Source organism: Schistocerca gregaria, chromosome 7 (assembly GCF_023897955.1).
Source record: "Schistocerca gregaria isolate iqSchGreg1 chromosome 7, iqSchGreg1.2, whole genome shotgun sequence".
In the NCBI taxonomy this organism is placed as follows: Eukaryota; Metazoa; Arthropoda; class Insecta; order Orthoptera; family Acrididae; genus Schistocerca; species Schistocerca gregaria.
The window spans coordinates 222,886,854-222,911,601 of record NC_064926.1 but is presented as its reverse complement, the minus strand read 5'-3'; the positions used below and the strand labels follow the sequence as shown (position 1 = coordinate 222,911,601).

The following is a 24,748-nucleotide window of genomic DNA, read 5'->3' as shown; positions in this document are numbered from 1 at the left end:
ACACTCCGCTGCAGAGTGAAAATCTCATTCTGGAAACATGAAACTAGGTTGGAAGAAACAAAGACAGATCATAACCTCCTCACCAGTTTATATCTTTTTAACATGAATCACTAATTAATTGTAAAAGAGGTATTACTCATCAGAAATCAAATGCTGGGTGGTAATCCCTGTACCATCCTAAATACTGGTTTCCAGAAGTATTTATGTGAAGTGCAGAAAACAGGAGTGAGATGATGGCAGAAGAGAAGCTGTGAGGGTAGAGCTTGAGTTGTGCCTCAATAATTCCATCAGATTGAGCATTGTCCACAAAAGACAAAGTTCCAGGTATGAGTCCCAGTCCAGCACACAGTTTTAATTTGCCATAAAGTTTCAAAACAAATCTTACTCTGTGGCAAAGTTAAAGATTCATACTGGGAACAATCATCTAGGCTGTCGCTTACACTGCTGGAAGAACGTATACTTTGTATTTAGTCATTAGACAACTTCCCCTCTTGTGGTTTAAGGTAATCCTCAGTTTGGTTGGTCTGTGGTTTAGTGGGTAACTGCCAAACTTCAAATCTAGTAGTCAAGGATTCAGTCTTTTGTAGATGTAGATTCTTTTTAGCACCTTCAGCTTCTTTGACCTCTGGCAATGTATGGTATGTATGAAAAATACCAAGATGCACCAGGTTTGGAGTCAATGTCAAACTGTGCAATCCCTTTACATGGCTAGGCGAGAACTTCAAAGGTCAGAGGATGGAAAGGGTCTACAACCTCCAGTAGAAGATTCCACAGTAAAATACTGTGGTATTGAACTCAGAATCTGGGTCGAGGACAGCTTTATCTCTAAGTCTAAGGTCCGAGAATGATAGCAGAGGAAGGTTTAACAGATTAAAAATATTAAATTTTTGGCGGAGGAATTTATCACAGGAAGGAGTGAAGGGGGATGTGCAGTGAAGTGTGCAGAAGACATCAAAGGAGAAGGGGAAGAACTGATACTGTATTACAATCACAATTAACATAATGTGCATTATCTCATTTGATGATACTTAATCTATAAAAAATGTTGGTCACTGCCTCCCACATCTCTCTTTTGTAAAATAAAGGAATCTCTTTTTCTAAATGTATTTTTCTATCAACTTCTAGACAACTGTAAGTTTGTTTTCAACTGATTAGTATATATTTTCCTGTAGCTATTTCACTATAGTTTCATTTTGAAGATTCTTTAATACCTAGTTGCACCACATGGAGCATACACAATTCTCAGTGGTGGCATATACGTGTTAAGAAACCAGTAGTATTGCAACATATTTGTATAACGTAGTGACTACAAGCTGCAAGAGAGTTCTTTAAACAAACGTTACTCTAATATTATCATAATGCTTCTTCATTCCAATGTTAAATTTATATAATTAACATTTTTATTACTGGAACTAGATGTTGTGCAAGAAACAGATATTATTTTCTGGACTAATTATTTCATTATTTTGTATGGGGTCTTACAAGGGGAAGGTCATGAGGTCTACATTTATCATGATCCAGATTCATGTGTAGCTATATATTATGCTTGCAAAGTAAGCTAAGTTACACACTCTAATACAGTTAACACGTTCATGCCAGCATGTACCACTGGAGGCTCATGCTACAGCCGTTCCTCAGGTGGTGTGAGTTGTGAATACTATTTTGTGTGACCCTTCAAGGAGGGAGCCTTTTGAATAAAAGAGATATCTCATACTTTGTGATCAATTTTGTGCAAAAATATTTTATGTGATCTCTTTTTATTTTAAAAGAATGCGATTTATGCCCCTTCCAAAATAAAAGGTCAATGGATTGAAATAGCAGTCTAGGGCACTTGGATATGACTGCTGCCCTATGGCGAGGAAACACAAATCTCACATTCCAATATTTAATTTACAGTGTGTGTGTGTGTAAAAAAAGAGCTGACATGAATAAAGTGTTCCGATTAATTACACTTTAGCTAACATTTAGAAAATTTTTAAACAGTTTTTACAAAATTACTGACTTCAGTTTCATATTTCTAATTCAAAGTAACCCATAATAATGTGGTGTCTACATAGATATTTATAAGGTCAATTGCTTTACTTTTTAATATCAATATTACAGTTTAAAACAACAAGTGCTGCCACAAATGACACAGTTACTTCACAAATTTTCCCTATGCAAATTGCAGCTTCTGCATTTTTCATGTCATTAATACAAAAGCCATGAAGCTAAACATTAAGCAAGAACAGAAAGATTATTAACTCCTCTGCTTCAAAAATACTTTAAGGACTCAACAACTGAGTTCTTTGCTAAAAGTAAGCCATTCTATGTGTAACAGTTCATATGGAGTAAGCAAGGGCTACTGTGATAAGTTCGTTAATAATGCAGGAAAAAAAAGGAAAGTACAGTTTCAATGCAATGACATATCTGCTGCAAGCAAAACCCTCAGAAAAATAGTTATTCCAGTCTGATTATGTTACTTATGTTTATTTTGTCACATTACAACATTCTAGTAAAAGCAGGCTGTGAACACATTCATTGTAACTAATAAAAGAAATATTTGCAGCAACTGTATGTATTAAAGATGTATTATTTCAAAACTATTTGAAGTCCCTTGTTCAAATCATTGGAAGCTAAAAACAGAAAATCGTTACAGCAACTATGTATCTGAAAAATACATTTAACTAGTTACAGCCCCTTGTTTAACACTTCTTGTTAGCAACAGGCAACAGTAACTACTGACAATGGCAATGAAATGCATTTTTCAACAGTGACTCAAGTAAAGCAAAAATGAAAAACGTCTACTCAAACATAAAATGAACAAATTGCACATACACGCACGCACAAGGACAAGCGATCTGATTGGATATAAACCTTCTTTCCAACTGGAGGAGGGTCCCTCACCTGGCGTCTGATCGGAAATCTGGTTAGTTAATTTGGCCCTCATCAATTTTGCCAAATTTAGCATACTACGTTTCATCCAGTTGATAAACCTTGAAATGCGATCAAATGCCTCTGCAATCTTGTTGGTGTCATTGTCAGCTGTTGGAGCTGACAAGTTTGATGAACCAAAGTTACTGAGTAGCAGCGCCAAGAAAAGATTAAGGACCTGTAACACGAATATCCAAATGCTGTTGTAGTTTTTAAGCTAAAATATTGAATATATAGTCAAATTATATAGAAAGCTGATTCATAAATTATCAACATTTCGTTATGCTATAGAAGTTAGTCAGGAATAGGACATAAATGTATAAGAAATTATGTCACTGACTAAGCACAGTTTCTTTCTTTGAGACATTTTGGTACTATTCTTTTCATACAAGTGCTATCACTACAAACTATGTCTTTTCAGTTCAGCAACAGAATGCTAAACTCACAAAGTAAGTAACCATTTACAATTCAGCTTTTTTACTTCAGGATGAAAAATTGCCACTGATTACTTTTTTTGTAATAAATACCTAAAATCTTAATAAAATTATATTGCATTGCATGCCTACATAGCTGTGTAAATGAGAATAAAATGACTTAAAGAGATAAAATGCTATGAATTGCAAGATCAGCAATGTACACTTGGTAATTTCAAGAACATCCTATTATGTGAAACACTTATGCATAAAGCTCAACAGTTTAATTGAGATTTAATCAACAGGCCTTTAATAGTAGAGACTCTTGTCTTGGACTGATGTCACCTACATTGTACGAATAATGTATATGAAAAAGTCAAGTGATTTCGCCATTTCTTCCAATGAGTATTAGTATTGAACCGCAACAGTACAACACTTAGTCCTGAACAGTTTAACTATTGTAACAAAATCTACATATAAATTAACCTGTAATCTCCTTTGTCATGTGCAATGTAAAGAATTTAAAATATTTAAACAATAAATTTAAGTAAAAGTGAAAAATCATTTAATTTTTTATTTCTTTCCTCATGCAATGCAGCTAAAATATGGTGTATCCTGTAACTTAGGACCAAAATCATACAAATGCTAGAGGATCCGAAATTGAGTAGTTTAAGAAACGAATATTTTTAAACATTAAGATATCTTGAATGAACAAAGTGTGTGAGTATGGTGTTTGTACTCAGTGTTTGCTGCCACTGAAGACAGCCACTGCTGAGCACCATTCTTTACACTGTTACCACTGTCAGAGTGCCTTCCTCCAAAACCAAACATCAATTTCAAGAACAATTGGTAGACAGAAGATGTGAGATCAGGGCTGCATGGTGAGTGACTGAACTGTTCCCAACAGAATTGCTAAATAAAGTTTTGGATGACACATGCCATTTCTTTTGCTTTGAATTGTGTACTGACATTTCCTCAGTGTTTCACTGTACTGTGCCACACTGACAGTTTCACATATGGGAAGGAACTCAACACGCAGAATGCTCTGCCTCTCCGACAAGAAACTGCATGATTTTTTTGTGCTGACGATGTTTCCAATTTTTGTTTCTTGGGTATCAAAAGTGCCTCCACTCCATTGCTTGCTGTTTTGATTCTGGAGTGGCATTACAAACACTTGTTTCATCACTGGTCACAATTCTTTTTAAAATTTATCTCCCTCATCACTGTGGCAGGTAAGAAATGTCAAATCAGTGCTAAGTTGCTCCATTTTGTGGACATCTATAAGCATTTTGGAACCAAATGGGAGCACAATTTGGAAAAACTTAAGCAATTTGTGATGATCTCACATCTTCTAACTACATCTTCTTCTTGAAGCATGATTTTGGAGGAAGACATTTTGATAGTGGTGAAGACACAAAAAACGATATTCAGCAGTGACTGTCTTCGAAGACACAAAAAACAATGTTCAGCAGTGGCTGTCTTCACTGGTGGCATCTTTTTATGAAGAATGCATATAGAAGTTGGTTTCCCAATGTGACAAATATCTAAGCAATGGTGAAAACTGGGTAGAAAATAGTTTAAGGAATGCTCTTCCTTGTAAAAATAAATTTTGGTTTGAAAAAAATGTTTTAGAGTTTTTTCTTTTTTAAAAAACATACTTACTTTCCAGACATGCACATACAAAATCTACATGGAGTAAGAATACTTTAATCCAAGTTTTTGCAGTCTATTGTGACAACCAATATTGAGTAACTCCAGCTTAACTCTCACACACCTGCCAAGATGAGTGATGTAGATATTAGTATCAACGGCTTTGAGAAACAGCTGAAACCAGTAAAATCAAGTAATGCTATGGAATCACAGTCATATTCCATACACAATTTTCTGTTGAGTTAGCTCCAAAAATATAGTTCACTGGTTGGAAGAGAGCACAGGCTACAAGAAGAGTAGCAGAAACCACCATTTAATATCATTGACATGAATCTGTTGTAAAACTTCACAACATATTCTGTGCTCAAACAGAGTGAGGAATCGTAACATAATGATCCTCTCCGCTTCCACCAGCATGGATTATAAAAACAGTGATCATGTGAACCCAAACTTCCACCTTTCACATAACATACTAATAACCACAGAGCAAGGCAATTATGTGGAAGCAGCATATATTGACTTCTGAAAAGCATTGGACTCACTACCATACCAATATGTGATAATATAATATCACACCAACATTTATTAATAAGTGGAATAACATGGTGTATCAAACAAATTTCATGACTGGATTGAGGATTTTTTGGTAGGAGGATGCATAACATTCTCTTTGACAGACAGTCATTGGCAGAAGTAGAAGCAATATCAAACATGTCGCTTCAAAATTGTAATGTGATCCTTACTGTTCATGTTGTAAATTAATGATTTGTCAAACAATAATAATAATAACCTCCAACTTTTTACAACTCAGAGACCTGGATGTAATAATTTGTAAGGATGTGAAATGGAATGATCAAACAGTCTCAGTCTTGGGTAAAGCTAGTGGCAACCTGTGGTTTGTTAGCTGGATACTAGGAAATCAGACTGCTTACAAAACATATTTGATTAGTTAGTTAGTTTCAAGTTGCTATGGATCATTTGCAGAATAAAGGCTCATTTTTACATTCATATAGCAAATTAATTTGTAAATATGGCTACATGCTGAACATTTATAATTTTTTAAAATTATTACTTCTAAGTATACATATGCGAGTTAGTAATTTCTGCCCACACCTTTTACACATTGCAATAACAGGAATTCTTCTGTGGAATAAAAGGAGTTGTCACAGATAAACTGTTTTAGTTGTTTTAAAATGTTACTTTTGCTGTTTGTCAGACATTTTATATCATTGTGTAAAGGAACAAAAATTTTAGTTGTGGCATTGTACACCCATTTTTCTGCTACAGACAATTTTAATGTGGAGTAATGAATGTCATTTTCCCTTCTGGTATGATATTATTAAATTATTGTTCCTTTTGAAATGCAGTGGATTATTTACGACAAACTTCATGACAGAATAAATATACGGCGAAGCAGTAATCAGAACACCCAACTCATTTTCGAGCAATGATGACTTCCTTTCTTAAACATGGTCCCCAAGATTTTCAATGATTCTAAGTGCAAATGTCACTGATCTATGTTCTTTTAAGAGTCTTAAAATGTGCTTTTTCCAGTTTAAATTCTCATCAATGTGGATACCTAAGAATTTTGAAGTGTTCACCCTATTTATTATTTGCTCGCGATGTGTTACACTTACCACTGGTTTAGAACTCCTAGATGCACAGATCTGAATATGTTGTTTTGTTTTAAAATGGAGGGTGAGTCAATTCACAGAAAACCAGTAAATGACACTTTTAAGTACACTGTTTACAATTTCTTCTGTTTCCATATGTATGTTTGGGTTTATTACAATACTAGTGTCATCTGCTTATTGTATATTAGATGGAGGATTGTTTACATATATTTGGTACAATAGTGGATTTGAGTTAGAGCCAGAATCCTATACTTTATTTCTCCCTAGTTAGAATTACGTCCCCGGACTATATCGGCTGATTTACTAAGTACAACTTTCTACATTCTTCTTGTTAGACATGGCATTACCAACTGGTTGGCTATATAATCATTCCCATAAAACTCAAATTTATCTAAGAAAATAGTGTTATTCACACTGATGTCTTAGATAGATCACAGGAAATATCAACTTTCACTATTTTATTTTTTAATGCTTTGAAAATATGGTGGGTGAGCCTGTTTTGAATAGCATTCTCAGTAGAGCAACTCTCCCAAAATCCAAACTGTGATTTGCTGGGGATATTATTGTTGCTCAGGTGAGATACTATTCCAGAATACATCATCTTCTCAAAAATTATGGAAAATTATGTCGTAGTGAAACAGGTTTGTAGTTATTGGCATCTGTCTTAATATCTTCCTTAAAGAGGTGTTTAACAACAGCATATTTCAGTCTCTCTGTAAACAAAACTTCAACTGAGAATATATAGTTTTCTTCATTTCAGAAGGATAAGTTGATGATACAATCACATGACAGAATTTTATGAGAGTTGTTCTTCTGACATACTGCTGCGATTTTTTTCTTGCACAGTTCGTTTCTATACATCCCTCTTTATTTAAGAGATAATTACTTGTTTTGACGTTTTTAAACCCATGTTCTGTCTTAATACATGTATCAACTCTTTCTTTTTCTGTATAACAACTCCTTCTTTTTCTGTATTAGTTCTGCAAAAGTAAGATCTTTTATACATAGCTTATCTAATTGCATGGTTATGTGGTGCTCAGACAGGCACATGATGTTATTTTCTCAGTGCTCCAAGTTTTCCAAACAAACAAGAAATTCTTGTACCTCATTACCCAATCCTCTAATATTTTGATGAAATAAGCTAAACTTTACTTTTTTGTGCATTCTTAAGCATTTTTGGGGGCTCTTCTGTTAATCTGACTTCTTTCAAAACAGGGTGTCTGAATCCTGATTCCAACCTAAAAAAGGTACTTTTCTGACACAAGTAACCACAGAGGCCTTGCTTTGTCTGATAGTGGCCCCTTATATATTTTTTGCAAGAAGCACAGTTAACTTTTCATTCCCTCTCCTATTCAAGTGTAGTCCATGTCTAGTACATGCTCGTCTCCCAATTGTACAACAGGCACTGCACTCATATGAGATTTCATTTCTGTCAGCAGCAACCTGCTCATCTTAGTTATTATGTGTTTCACAGGAGTGTTCTACATCTATACCCTGCAAACCACTATGGAGTGCGCAGTAGAGAGTACGTTCCGCTGTACTAGTTATGGGTTTATTCTTGTACCATTCAAATGTGGATTACAGGAAGAATTACTGCCTAAAAGCCTCTATGCATGCTGTAATTACACTAATATTCTCCACATGATCCCTATGTGAGTGATATATAGAAGGTTGTAGTGTATTCCAAGAGTTATCAATTACAACTAGTTCTTGAAACTTTGAAAGTAGGCTTTCTTGGCATAACTTATGTCTATCTTCAAGAGTCTGCCAGTTCAGTTTCTTCAGCATCTCTATGATACTTTCCCATAGGTTAACACCATGACAACTAAGCCCAAGTGTAGCTTGGGCCATGGCACTGAGCTCAATGGGCCACGCCCGAGTGTAGCTCGTGCCGCAATGTTTGATGTCATACAAGCCTCCTGTCACTTGAAAATGACTTGTTTTGTGTGAGAACATTGTATAGATGTCTGGCTGGGTGGCCCTTGACAGGTGCTGCCCTCTATTGTCAGGTTCTAGAATTACTTGGAGAGAAGCAGTAGTGAATTTTAGCATTGCCGTCATGCCTGACTGAGCCTTTGAGGGCTCGCATTGTCGTCATATTCACATGCAGTTTCGTTCAGTTCTATCACTGTCTGTGATCCCATTACAAATATGTCATGTTTATTGAGTGATCACGAAATTTTAGAGGCACTGGAAGAAGAATTGATTGATTCTGGACTAAAGGGAGAAATATCTGAGAGGGAACAGTCTGAAGAAGATTAAAATTCAGGTAAGCTACAGACTAATATAACTTGTCATCTCTAGTACTGTTGCTTCAGTTACTGGCATTGCAATTGCGAATAAGTTTCATCTCATCTTTCTTTTACAGATGAATCTGATGATGAATATGCTGCTGTTCAAACAAATTCCAAGTGACAATGTTCTTCTACAGTAACACAGTCTTATACACCACCAAGGAAGAGGCAGTGGTATTCACTAACGAAATCAACAGATACTGATTTAGGTTGGAGATTCAAGGACCTACAGCCTCCTTTGCCACAGTTCTCAAACATAACTGGAATAAGAGCTGCAGTTGATGAAAGATCCACTATACTCGACGTGTTTTCTATTTTCTTTCCACATTCTATGATGAAACACATAAAATCAGAAATGAACAAGTATTCAAAGTGTGTTTATGATGAACTGAAGGCAGGCTCCACACTAAAGCCACACAGTGTTTGGCATTCATGGGTTAGAGTGAAGCTTCATGAAACGTATTTGTTTTTTGCCATAATTATTCATACGCGCCTCGTGAAGAAACCAAAATTGGCAGACCACTGGTCTGTCAATAGTTTTATTTCCCATTGCCCAGGATCTTTTATGAGCAGAAATAGGTTCAAGGCCATACCTTCAAATTTAAACTTGAATGACAATGATACCTACATTCCCAGAGGTCCACAACAGCATGATGCCATACATAATATCAGACCTTTTCTCAATCATCTATTACAAGAATGTAAGAAATCATGTTATCCCAACGAAAACCTCACCACTGATGAGGGTATGTGTGGACTTCATGTCGAGTGTCTTTCATCTCTATATAAAAAATAAACCAGACAAGTATGGAATAAAAATGTTTACTATCTTTGTGTGATTCAAAGGCTGGTTACAATCTGGGACTCAAAAGTGTACTCTGGAAAAGTATGGAAAGACAATTCCATAATAACACTGTTTCAGAGGTTGCTCGCTAATTATTTGGGTGAAGATCACATTGTTTATATGGACAGAGTTTACAGTTTGCCAGCAGTTTCTGATATTTTATGGCAAAATAAAACGAAAGCTGTAAGCACATGTATGGCTCATTGAAAGGAACTTCCAAAAGAAAATGTTGTTTTGAAGAAACTCAGAAGGAATCAGGCGGTGTCAATGAAGAGAAACCACCTGCTTTGTTTGAACTGGAAGGACACGAGGGACGTCTTATGTCTTTCCTCTAAGCACAAAATGACAATCTCTAACATTTCTGTTCATATGAAGGATGGTGTCAAGATCAAGTCAAAACCAGATGCTATTCTCGGTTATAATGTGAACAAAACAGAGTTTGATAGAAGTGATCAAATGATCTCCTATTATCCTTTCAAGAGCAAATAAATGAAGTGGTGGAAAAATCTGTTTTTTCACTTTTTCATAATGGCTGCAACGAATGCTTTTGTTCTGTACCATGAGACCACAAACCCTAATGAGAAGAAAAACTGTCATTTTCCATCTTTTTGTGCCACATTGGTGAAGGACTCTTCCAGAAATGCTCAACTGTGGCTCAAGAAACTATACCTAGTGCAACCATCAGCAATAGGCTTGTAGGACGACACTTCATTGAGAAAATTACTGCAACTGAGAAGAAGCAACAACCAACAAGGGTGTACAAGGTTTGTTCGGCGCAGACAAAACAATCAACTGGTAAAGTAAGCAGGAAGGAAATAAGATGGTATTGCCCTGACTGCAACACACCTCTCTGCATGCCAGAATGCAAGTCACACAAATTCCAGTTATGTTTGAATGTGCTGAAATCCACACCTCGCACTTTTCTTTTTTGAGGGAAAATTATACTTCCTGTAACCATCATTGCATAGCTTTTATTGTGTCAGAGAACTGCAATAAACGTCTAAAGTAAACCTTGAAGCTTGGTCTTTATTATTGTGTATGTCCTTTAACATACATCAAGCACAGATGTGCCAGTAATAATTTAAAGAATGGCATAAATAGCTGGTTTTCTGGGCCTGAAATTTTCCTAAGTGGCTGGACCTCAAGGTGTTAAACAAACTGTGACCATTAATGCTGCCATACTCTGTATATTTTCAACATTCCCTGTTAGTCCTATTTGGAATGGATTCCATGCGCTTGAACAACATTTTAGAACCGGCACATGAGAGATTCGCAAGTAATCTCCTCCATAGACTGACTGCATTTCCCTAGTATATTACTGATAAACTGAAGTCTACTACCTGCTTTCCTCACAACTGAACTTATGTGATAATACATTTCATGTTCCTACAATGTGTTACACCAGGTAGCTGTACGAGTTGGCAGATTCCAATTGTAACTCAGCAATACTACAGTCAGTAGCGGCTCATAGATATACATTCTGGGTGTTCACAAATTCTTAAATTCAGATAAATATGAGTGTGCGAAATTAATAAAATCTGCTGTATAACAGTTATGCTCATCAATATATTTATACAACTTCAGCTGCTGCCAATAATAATAATAATAATAATAATAATAATATGTGTAACTTTTCCAGAAAAAAGAATTGTTTTTGTGGAATTTTGCTGTTTTGTACATAATAATAAGTACACTTTATGGCAAGAATGAAATAATATTTATGCTTTTGCTACTCTCCATTTCACATTTTTGTGTAAGTGGGAGTTTTTCATGCCTTTTTATTTTTTCGGGCAAATGTACAAGATTCCTAATTCATGTATTAGTTAACAAATTAACTTTTGGGATGAAAGTCAGGCATTCTTATATTGCACCCACATAAATGACTTAAAGCTTATTATACACTTATTTGTTAAATGTTCGCTTGTAGTCAAGCTTATCTGATTTTGTCACTTTCTCAGAAAACAAATCTGGTCTGGAATGCCCTAGTTTCTTTGTGGCTAAATTTTCCTGATAATTTTCTTTTCTGTTAGTGCTTGATACACATTCAACAGAGTTCAAGTTGACACTCCACAGGAAAGCCGATTTCTGCACAATATACAACCAACTTGAAACACAAACTGCCATTTGCAGAAATTATTAAATTCAAGTAGTACCCTCTACCAACAAGATCACTTGGCTAGAATACAAAAGAGGTGGTGAGACCCATAAGGGCCAAGAGGACACCGTCATTGACCCCCCACCCCCCATTTAAATATTTAAATGAATATCAGAGAAACCAGTGAGACAGTTTTTCATAAATGTTCAAATATATGTACAATGTGGGCCTACAGTACACATAAATCATTAGATCAAAAGATGTCAGAAGCATGAATAATTGCTACAGTTTCACAATCGACAATGATGTGCTGTAAGGTTCTCAGCACCTCAAAATACAAAACTTTATGTTCCATATCTCATTTATAATTCCACAAAATAGGTATCTCCCTCAGTATAACTATAAAATATACTGACATCCAATCTAAATTTAGTATATAGTGTGTGAATTCACATATCTGTGGATTGTGTTACAGTTTAGAGGGATTTACAATGAATGTAGATACAAGTCTGCTGCAGTGTGCTATCATCTGGTGGTACTGACGTAAACCAGTAGTTGATTGGTAAGAATTAGCAGTGCATGCCATGAAATGTGCACATTCTTTATCAAAACAGTATGTATGTGGCTCATAAGGCAATTTTGTCACACCAGTTGTGCACACACAGAAGCTCCTCGAATATGGGTGAGTGAAGCTGTGCTCAGGACCGTGATGCCGGGTTCCTAATAGAGCAATATGTAGTACAGCGTGGTAGATTTAGTGCAGTGTATTTCAGCGTACTGCACCTACATTACTTTTAACAGCATTCAAAGATAAATAACCAACAAATCAGCAAGATGTCAAAAGTTAGGGTGTTCACATGCTCTTGAGCTCTTACACAGCAGCCGCTACTGACTGTAGCCATAGGATACTATGTTTTTTCATTTTGTGAACTGCACAATTTTACATTTCTGACTATTTAAAACAAGCTGTCAAACTCTGCACTGCTTTGAAATCTTATCAAAATCTGACTGAATATTTATGCAATGTATTTTGGACAGTACTCCATTACAGATAACTACATCATTTTCAAAAACTCTGAGCTTACTATTAATACTGTCTGTGAGGTGATTAATATACGACATGAACAGCAAGGGTCCCTAGGGCAAACCCGAAGTTACTTCTACATCTGATGATGACTCTCCATTCAAGACAACCTGCTGCAACCCCGTTTTTTTTTTTTTAAAAAAAAAAAAAAAAAAAAAACACCTCAATTCAGTCACAAAATTTGCTGGTACTCTATATGATCATACTTTTGACAATAAGCATAGAGGTGGCAATGAGTCAAATGCTCTCCAGATGTCAAGACATACTGCATCTACCTGACTGCCATCCAAAGGTTTCATTATGCCATGTGAGAAAAGTGTGAGTTCGGTTTTGCATGATTGATGTTTTCGGAATCCACGGAGGTATTGTGTTTGAGACACCTCATTATGTATCAGCTCAGAATATATGTCCTAAGATTCTACAACAAATCACATCAAGGAAATTGGGTGGTAGTTTTTTGGATCATCTCTACTACCCTTCTTGTAAACATACATGACCTGTGCTTTCTTCCAACTACTGGCCACAGTTTTTTGTTCAAGGGATCTACAGTAGATTATAGTCAGAAGAGGAGTTAGCTCAGCCGCAAATTCAGTATAGATACTGATAGTGATTGGGTTCTGTGGCTTTGTCAAGTTTCAACAATTTCAGCTGTTTCTCAATTCTCAATACCATTGACACTCATACTGATTACACTCATCTTCTCAGTAGTACAGAGATTAAATTGGGGTAATTCTGCTGCTTTTTTCCATGTAAAGGAAAATTTGAAAACGGAGTTAAGTATTTCCGCTTTTGCTTTGCTACCATCAATTTCAGCTTCTGTCTCATTCGAAAGTGACTGGACACTATCTCCGGTGCCACTAACCGTCTTTACAAATGGCCAGAATTTCTCTGGGATTTGTGAAAGATTATATGACAATATTCTGATATGGTAGTCACTGAAGTCTTCATGCACTGCTCTCTTGACAGCAAAATGCATTTCATTCAGCAGCTCTCTATCTAGAGTCCTATATTTAGTTTTACACCTACTAAGCAGTAATTTGTTAGATGTTTCTTGACAGTGTCTGCATACCATGGAGGGTCCCTCCCATTATGAACTGTTCTACTGGGCACATACCTATCCAGTGTTAATCCAGAACTTGTCATGGTGCTGTAGTACCTCCACAAAAGTCACATTTGTGGATGCAGTTGATACTCCTGTTTCATCCAGGTCACACCTAATGCTCCTCCATCTACTGCAATAACCTGATCCTCTTTGTCAAAATCTGTTCTCAAATTTCCTATGCCCTCTGTCATCTGGCTGAGGCTAGCACTTGGCTTCACAAGACTTGTGACCTGGTACCCTGTTCCTGATATGCCCTGTATCACCTGGCCTACACGCTTCCCATGGTTACTATCTAGCAGCAAGACTCTTTTTCTTACTGTTCTCTTTTGGTACCAACCTACACTTACTTTCTTTGTTAGTAGACTGTTGCACCCAGCTGTGATCTTCAGTTGAATGTGGCTCTTCCCCCTCTACTTCAGGTAACAAGTCAAATTTATTCATTACTATAAGCTTATATGTAGATGAAGACATTGTATAGCTGTTCTCTTTTGGCCACTGCTTGTTACTTTTGCCCATTTCCCATGATATTTTCCTCCTTCAGTCTATCTTAGTTCAAATTTTACATGTTCTAATTCAGCCCAAAGGGCACAAATCTCTGCCTCCTGATCAGTGATTCTCTTTTCTTTTTTATGGAGCCTACAGTTCCATGGGAGAGCCTCACTGAGTTCCCAACTCAGTTCCCCGTAACAGTCTCCCAGGTGAAATCCCAATACACAATATATAAACACCACTACCTCTTGACTATCCTATGGCAGCAACCACACTTATCATGCATTGCAACACAAATTACACACTTAAAAAAAAGAATCAAATCATTTTTTTAATGAGCTCAGCAGCCTGAGACTGTGACCATGTGTGGGTGAGTTGCATTTCTCTCTCTCTCTCTCTCTCTCTCTCTCTCTCTCTCTCTCTCTCTCTCTTTGTGTGTGTGTGTGTGTGTGTGTGTGTGTGTGTGTGTGTGTGTGTCTTTTTTGTTGTGCCTATCTGCAACTCATCACTCATAGTGAGCAGAAACTATTCTTTCCATAATATCATGAATTTTCATTATTTATGGGCTTCAAAACTTTGGTCTACAGGTTAGCACTTCAGGTGTATGATATAATGTAAATAGTTAGTTATTTCTGCTTACAATAAGAACTCAGAACTTACTTAACTTAATTTCAATAGAATGTAACCTTTAATGTAAATTCAATGTATGCAAACTATATGTAAACAAACTGTTGGTGAAAAAGTTCCTAAATCACACAATTTAAGATTTACACTACTCTCTGAAAATATGAACTTAATAATGAATGGACACATTCTCCTTAAATTGCTGGAAGGAAAAACAGACCAATTAAATGAGATTCTATAAGTTTATTGCACTAAAGTGTAAACAAACCCAACTTTATGATCTTTTTGCATTTTCTGGAATAACGCACAAAGAAAAGTGAAACCTTTAACAATAGTAAGCTTAAAAAAAACCTCACTAATGCACATATTTAGTGACTAATCTGTACTAGACTGACTGTTATTACAATCTAAATAACTTATCTTTACAAGAGTGTAAAAATTTTCATGTCTTGTCTGGTGCAAGGATGACCCATTTCAGAAAATTGCTGAAGTGTTTGGGACACATACCAGATACAACAAACTGGGAATACTGTATGTTTACAAAGAACAGCATCACAAATGTTTAAAGGTTTGTTTGACTCCTAGGATAGTCCCATAGGAAAGTTGAAAACCTGAACTGGCATACTCCTGAAGATAAGACGCCAATTATCCTATGAAAGTCCACTTACAAGGTTTCGAGAACTAACTTTATGTGAAGAATGTGGAAATATATTTCAGCCCCTTATTTATCACTCCTGCAGAGATTGTGAAGTCGAGGTTAATTACAGGATGTGCAGAGGTGTTTAAGCAGTTACTCTTCTCACATTGCTGGTATGGAAAGAAACACTACCATCAGATACAATTCAAAGTACCCTTTTCCATGCACTTCACAATTATTTCTAGAGTATGTATTTAGTTGTAGACTATCACATTTCAAAGTTAAGTGGAAATTAAGTGCACTGTGTATCGAAAGTGAAATTTTCACTCTGCACGATGCATGTAGGAATTTCTTATTTATCAACTGTGATAATTGTGGAGTATCTGTTATATACAGCTTCAAATTATATGTTATAGATTTCAGTGCCATCATACAATGCTTTCATCAATCAGAAGCTATTTTATTCATGGTTAAATTAATCTTTACTTATAGTGATACAGTTATGATATTCAACCTCTTTCATACTGGCCAGTATACATAAAGTCAAATGTTGTGGCCATAATAATAGTTTTATGAAAACTCCATTACAAGAGATTGTTGAGGCTAGTCTTCCATGCATTTGGGTGGATGACAAGATCTCCATCTCGCTATCCAGATATATTAGGTTTTCCATGACTTCCATAAATCACTCAAGGCAAATGTCAGCACAGATTCTTCGAGAAGATTTCCTATCCCATTGTTTCCTAATCTTAGCTTGTGCTCCATCTCTAATGACTTCGTTGTTGACAGGATGTTAAACTCTAATCTACCTATTACCTAATAGTATTTCATCTGAACATAGCTATTAAATGCAAAGCCAAAATTTTTTGAATGTATCTTCACTAACTTTAGAGGTTGGTAAATTATCTCCGTTGATTATGTCAGGACAAATTTTAGAAAAAAAGTAACCAAAGGATATTAATTCTGGAAAGTCATGCTTTCATTTTAAGGGATCGTTGTTAGGCCAAACAACAAGGAGAGTTATTTTCACATTTTGAGGTAGTAGTTTCCCTAACTTAACATGCTGCCACCAACTTTACAATCATAGGAAATTTGAATAATACCCACAATTTATTTATATGGCACTTTTTAAATCAATTGTTACAGTCATAATTTTCTCTGTGTATTCGCAGAAAGGAGCTAGTGAAGTGGGAAGAGGAATATTGTAAGTTCAGTTGGAAAAAGTATGGTTCATAGAAGTCTATACAAAAATCAGTGACTAAGCAGGATTAAAATCCAGTCCTATATTTGATTGCAGAGGAACAGGACAGGATGTAAAATCATGTACAGGCTTTGCTGGAATGTGGTGAGAGGAAGAAAAGCAATCTCAAACAGTACAGTCAGAATTGTTTTGAAAATAAATAAAAGATACTTACTGAAAATTATTATGTCTATGCAGCAGTATCCTCACATTCAGAAATGGAAGATGAAAGCCTTTACAAAAAGTTACAGAATGGGAAGAAATTCCTCTAAAAGATGACAATGATAGATTTTTAATAAGGAAATGGGGTGCAAATTAAAGAATAAGTCTTCAGGGGGAAATTTCAGAGATGATGCCACACATGCAAGTGTTGGTACCCTAGTAGAATTTGCTATGGGAAACAACAAGCTTATTCTTAACATATTTTTATAACAGAATTTTAGAAAATGGACTTCGGAACACCATACTAAACTAAAAATGAATTTGAAGAATTTTGTCATACAAAATAGAAGGGTGTAAGAGCCAAAGCCACTGAATTTTAAGTGACCACGGCTCATAAAACACAGTGTAAAATCAGATATAAAGCTAGAAAGATAGAGGATTGCCACACAGAAAAACTGAAATGCAAATTAAGAGGCTAAATTTTCAAGAATAGGTACGTATACTAGATTCAATTACACAACAAGTTCAGTATCCTTCAAAATTAAAATGATACATACAGAGACAATTGCTGATTCTAAACCTACAACCCCCTTCCTGGTCACCATGACCAACCAACTACATCCTCAACCAAAACTACTTCATCTTTGAAGGCATCACATAGGAACACATCCATTGCACAGCAATTGTTACTCACATGGCACCATCCTATGCCAACCTATTCATGGACCATGCACAGGAATCCTTCCTAACCACCCAGAAACCCAAACCCCTCAACTTGTTCAGATTGACTGATGACATGTTCATGGTCTGCACAGAGGCTGAGGACACCCTACCCACATTCCTCCAGAACCTTAAAACATTCTCCTCCATTTGCTTCAACTGGTCCTCTCAGGCCAACAAGCCACCTTCTTCGATGTTGACCTCCACCTCCAAGACATCTACATCAGTACTTCTGTCCATATCAAATCTACCAACCATGAGCAATATATACTTTGACAGCTGCCACCCATTCCATAATAAGAAGTCCCTTCCATACAGCCTAGCCTCCCATGGCTGCCACATCTGTGGTGATGAGGTGTCCCTCTCCAAATGTACCAAGGGTTTCACTGAAGCCTGCATAGGCAGAATTACCTTTCCAAACTTGTACAGAGACACTCACACTTGATTCACGAAATATGACACCTAACAGCTGTTGTTGTTGTGGTGGTCTTCAGTCCTGAGACAAGTTTTATGCAGCTCTCCATGATACTCCATCCTGTGCAAGCTTCTTCATCTCCCAGTACCTACTGCAGCCTACATCCTTCTGAATCTGCTTAGTGTATTCATCTCTTGGTCTTCCTCTATGATTTTTACCCTCCACGCTGCCCTCTAATACTAAACTGGTGATCCCTCGATGTCTCAGAACATGTCCTACCAACCGATCCCTTCTTCTAGTCAAGTTCAGCCACAAGCTCCTCTTCTCTCCAATTATATTCAATGCCTCCTCATTAGTTATGTGATCTACCCATCTAATCTTCAGCATACCTAACATCTAATTCATAAAAATTTGATTAGATAAGATTAGATTAGTACTTGTTCCAGAGATCATGAATATGACACTTCATAATGATGTGGAACATGTCAGGTTAATAAAAGGTTTCTATACAAGATATTACATTACACAAAATATTACATGACACTTTTTTTTGTGAGGAAATTGCCCACTTAGTATATCCAAAAATTCAAAATTCATCTAATGAGTAGAAGGAGTTGCCATTCAGAAATTCTTTTAATTTCCTTTTAAATGCTATATGTCTATCTGTCAGACTTTTGATGCTATTAGGTAAGTGACCAAAGACTTTTGTGGCAGCATAATTTATCCCCTTCTGAGCCAAAGTTAAATTTAATCTCGAGTAGTGAAGATCATCCTTTCTCCTAGTGCTGTAGCCATGTACACTGCTATTACTTTTCAATTTGTTTCGATTGTTAATAACAAATTTCATAAGCGAATATATACATTGTGAAGCTACAGCAGAGATCCCTAGCTCTTTAAATAAGTGTCTGCAGGGTGATCTTGGATGAGCTCCAGCAATTATTCTGGTTACACGCTTTTGCGCAATGAACACTCTTTTACTCAATGATGAGTTACCGCAGAATATGATGCCATATGAAAGCAGAGAATGAAAACAGGTGTGGTAAACTAATTTACTGAGATGTTTATTGCCAAAATTTGCAATGACCCTAATAGCATAAGTAGCTGAACTCAAACATTTCAGCAGAATACATTTTACTTCACTCACGAGTGAATGTAAATTACATATCAGATGATTTGCACATGAAGATGGATCCAGAGGGTCCAAAATGCACCATGTACTTTTAAAAAAAAGCCAAAAAAGTTGTGTTTCAAGGGGTTTTATTCAAACTTTCTATATAGAAACAGATATCCTATGCCTCATCCTTCCAGTCACCTACCATCTCCCACTTCCCTCATAGCTCAGTATCACCCAGAACTGGAGCAACTGAATCAGTCACTGTCAGGGTTTGACTACCTCTTGTTGTACCCTGAAAAGAGGAATATCCTATCCACCATCCTTCCCACTCCTCCCACAGTGTTATTCCACCACCCACTGGACCTAAGCAATATCCTTGTCCATCCGTACTCCACCCCTTCTCCCAACCCCTTGCCTCATATCTCATATCCCTGCCACAGATCTAGATGCAAGATATGTCCCATACATCATCACACCACCAACTACTCAAATCTAGTCACAGACATCACCTATCCCATTACAGGTAGGACTAGCTGTGAAAGCAGTCATGTAACATAAAGCTAAGCTGCAACCACTGTGCTACATTTTACACAGACAGGACAACCAACAAGCCATCTGTCAGCATGAATCGCCACCAACAAACTGTGGCCAAGAGACACCTGGACAACAACTTTTGTGAACATGCTGCCCAACACAACATGGTTCACATCAATAACTGCTTCACAGCCTGTGCCATCTGGATCTTTTCTAACACCAACTTTTCTGAACTGCATAGATGGGAACTCTTACTGAAATATATATTAGGCTCCAATAACTCTCCTGGTCTCAACCTACATTCATCTCTGTCCATCACCCAACCCTTCTCTGCTCTGATTCCAGCACTAGATAGTCTTTTATTTCACCATTACCCCCACAAATCTTTTCCCCCTCCTCTATTTCCCTCCTTTCCAACTCCCCCTTTCCCTCAAACCTCCCAAGCAGCATCTAGCAACCCTATCCTGTCCCATCCCGTCCCTGCATGCTCCCACAAGCAGTACTGTACCTTTCCCCACCCCTAGCCTGCTATAGAATACTGTCAAGATGAAGTTTGTCATACACAAATTAAAATTTGTGTAGATTATTTCCCTTCTTCTGTTGGGTAAAGATTAACCTTGAACGTGAAGAAAACACATAATACAAATTTCAGTTTAAAGAGGAATAACAACTTGGTCACAGCAAACATAAATGATTATGTTTAGATTAAGGAGCAAACATAGTGTTTTGGGGGATGAATATGATTCTTAACTGACAAAGAATGTACACACAATGATACTGGCAAAGAGGAAAGTCCTATCAACAGTGTGTAACAGCCACAATTCTCAACTCTTATGTATGGACCATTTTTCTGGTGTACAAATGCACAAGACATGGTCAAAATTTCAAGTTGCAGAAAATGGACATAAGAACAACAAAAAGCAGTAGTTGTGTTCGTTACACAGAAATATTTTTGAAAATTGGGTATCCTTAATTGCAAGAAGTAAGTTCATCTATCAATCTATTGTGCACACCAGGAAAAATATTAGTGTGTCACAATTAGTTCTAAACATCGCCATGGAACAAAAACCAGTGTGGACCTACATTTTCAAGGAAAAACAAATACAAAATTACAAGCACCAATTTGTATTAGGGATTAAATTGTATAATATTTGCTGAAGGAGTTGAAATAGATAACTACAAAACATTCATTTAAAAAGGTGTCAAAGAGTACCTCTTAAATAATGCCTACTACACAACTAAAAATGATTTGAAAAGTGAAAACTAGAACACCTCTCACACATGATAATATGTAGGAACAACAAAATGCATTTTACAGCAAAATCGTCACCCAAGATTGGTAGATTGATACTAAAGTCTTACCTTTTTCTGTGTTCAGCATATGATGTATCATGAGGGAATGCCAACTCAGATTTTGAAACAAGAAGAAGGGGGACACATGAGGATGAAACAGAGGCGTGGAAGCATGGTAATGATCCTAAAGCCATATGAAGTGCATGTAGTGTGTACAGTGATAAGTGCTGAGATACTAATCACCATCGTATAATAATTTTTCATGTTATTAACCCTCGAGTGAGTGTGCCTGTGTATAAAGGGCTCCAATCATAAACAAAATTGTCTGATAACATTCCACTGTTGTTTTACAATTCTGAGTGTGTGCCTATTCTATCATTACTACTTCAGCTATAAAAGTGATAAGTTGTATTGTCATACATACATATGAGCAGTAGTAATAAAAATAAACAGTGAGGTGGGTGAGAAAAGAATTTATGATGCATGGGAGAAAATTACCTACATTCTGAAGTAGCCATACAATCCGACAATCAGGCAGTTATTTACGAGATAATTAGTAATCCAATAAATGGTTGGCAGGGATCTGATGCAACTGCACTGTTTAAAACTTTGAGTGGATCATTACTATCACTTGTGTGTAGCAACGGAGTGATGTTATGAAAGGTTATTTTATTATTGTTTATTTTAACAGTGATTTAGCTCATAGAATCAAAGTCTATTTGACCATTGTTTAACACATGTTTACCTTGGTAAAAAGGCAGCTGTTCTTTACATGGGTACAAAGTACCCAGCGTGCCCACTCATATTATGAGAAATGGCGTGGCTGGTCAAGGGTTAGGCTACCTTATCCCAATTATGTATGAAACATAACAGAACTGTACATTAGGGATAACTGAATGAGGTAATGCATTTCTTTGGACACTGATGATAGTGAGAGGCTCAGGTTGTTTTCAACACCCCTGATTTAAGTTTTCTGTGATCTTCCTAAATCATTTCAAGAAAATGCTGCGATAATACTTTCAACATAGCCTGTCCTGTTCTTATTACACACATATATATGACTTGTATATTTTCTCATATTAAAATGAAATATCATTTACTACTGTAAAATAGTCCTTAGATAAATAAATGACTAATACTAATAATTTTGTGTTTATTAAGTAGTTGCTTGATCTGTTATTACTAAAGATGTTTAAAAAAAATACTAAGAAGAAGAAATACTTCAGTAACTTTTTTATTGTGTGCCTGGTAACATTTTACTGTTATCTTCTTGCAATAATTCAGAAGGTATCAATAATTCATAAGCTGTTTTTGTTACTTTTTATATATAGTACTTACTGGCTACTGTTATTTGTAACATTAAATAAATACTGATTAGAAGACTGTTGTGTCATCTACATTACCAATCTCTAAATTAGGGAGTGATTTCATATCAACTTACAACTAAGTTTCCAATTACAACTGTTGCCAAAAAGAAGGGTATACATGACCAGTCTCCAACAAGCATACAATCCCACATGGATTCTATCCATTCTCCACACAGTACACGAAATACAATCATGAAGGAATGCATGAAGTCTGTGAAGTTCCATCTGGGTAAATCCTGGTCTGGAAATCTTTCCACATAATCTGTTGAAACATTAGACATAAGTCAAGAATTGTAATAAAACAATGTGAAACATGTCTAAATACAGAAAATTTATGTAAAATGAGAAAAGACATGCTGATTTACAAAACCCTCGTGCAGTTTGACCTCATTGTTCCACTTAATGAACATAGTATAAAAAGATGGGAATCACAAGAAGTTTCTAACATAATCAAAAATAATCTATTACTCTAGTATCTTCCATCACACTACGACAATGAAAGTAAGCTCAAACAGAAGTTGAATTCGGTACACAAATGCATCGGCACTGGGAGAGGGATGGAAGAGGCAGGGAAGAAAGAGAGAGAGAGAGAGAGAGAGAGAGAGAGAGAGAGAGAGAGAGAGAGAGAGAGAGAATGTCAGTAGTAAAATGTCCAGCTAGAAATTCATAAAGTATTTTGCAAAATTCTCACCATCAAAATAACTTGACATTATCAAAATGAAACATCAAAACTTATGGCCCAAAACTATCATAAACTTTGAATTTGAAAGCATTAAGTCACTTGCTTTCTTATAAGTCAAATATTCCAACAGTCTGTGAGTTGTAATAGAATATTAGTCATAGGGGAATGGTATCTACTTTCATGCACTACTGGCTGTTATCGCAGGATACATAGGGACACATAACATCAATGGGTGCCCATCACATGGTGTACTGCATCTGCAAGGTCACATAGGAACAGAGTTCCCCATGTGCAACTATATTAAGGATACATCATGTAAGTGCCTCTCAGATGCAAAAATCTGCAGCACTGAAAAATTCAATTACCGCTGACAACTAATTATTTGCGAAACACTGCTATCAACTATCACAGAGTTTTATACTGGATGGGAAGATATGTAAAATAAAGGAATCATAAGCAGACACTTACAGCAGACTAGTGCATGGCAAATATAAACAATAACAGAAAATAGTATTCACACTAGCTTTTGACCTCATGCTCTTTCTCTATTACAAGTACACACATTCACATACACAACCACACAGAGACAGCGGGACAGTATATATATATATATATATATATATATATATATATATATATATATATATATATATCCATGGGATGGATATGTGTGTGTGTGTGTGTGCGCGAGTGTACATCTGTCCTTTTTTTCCCCTAAGGGAAGTCTTACCGCTCCCGGGATTGGAATGACTCCTTACCCTCTCCCTTAAAACCTACATCCTTTCGTCTTTCCCTCTCCTTCCTGAAGAAGCAACCATCGGTTGTGAAAGCTAGCAATTCTGTGTGTGTGTTTGTGTGTTTTGTTCATGTGCCTGTCTGCCGGCGCTTTCCCGCTTGGTAAGTCTTGGAATCTTTGTTTTTAATATATATATATATATATATCTGCTTGTGTCTGTGTATGTGCGGATGGATATGTGTGTGTGTGTGTGTGTGTGTGTGTGTGTGTGTGTGTGTGTGTGTACACCTGTCCTTTTTTTCCCCTAAGGGAAGTCTTTCCGCTCCCGGGATTGGAATGACTCCTTACCCTCTCCCTTAAAACCCACACCCTTTCATTTTTCCCTCTCCTTCCTTCCTTCCTGACGAAGCAACTGCCAGTTGCGAAAGCTTGTAATTCTGTGTGTGTGTTTGTGTGTTTTGTTCATGTGCCTGTCTGCCGGCGCTTTCCCGCTTGGTAAGTCTTGGAATCTTTATTTTTAATATATTTTTCCCATGTGGAAGTTTCTTTCTGTTTTATATATATATATATATATATATATATATATATATATATATATATATATATGGCTTGTGTCTGTGTATGTGCGGATGGATATATGTGTGTGTATGTGTGTGCGAGTGTACACCTGTCCTTTTTTTCCCCTAAGGGAAGTCTTTCCGCTCCC

At 36.4% G+C, this 24,748-nt stretch overlaps 1 protein-coding gene across 1 annotated transcript in view; it reads right to left on the bottom strand.

Moving 5' to 3' along the window:
• LOC126281447 (sodium channel protein para) overlaps nt 1-24,748 on the bottom strand; it is a 1,486,858-nt gene that overhangs the window by 305,627 nt on the left and 1,156,483 nt on the right. Inside the window, exons 25-26 of the mRNA XM_049980418.1 lie at nt 22,699-22,886; nt 2,887-3,091 (exon numbers count right to left, since the gene is read on the bottom strand). Coding sequence (XP_049836375.1) covers nt 2,887-3,091; nt 22,699-22,886 — 393 coding nt within the window. The remainder of the gene's footprint in view (nt 1-2,886; nt 3,092-22,698; nt 22,887-24,748) is intronic.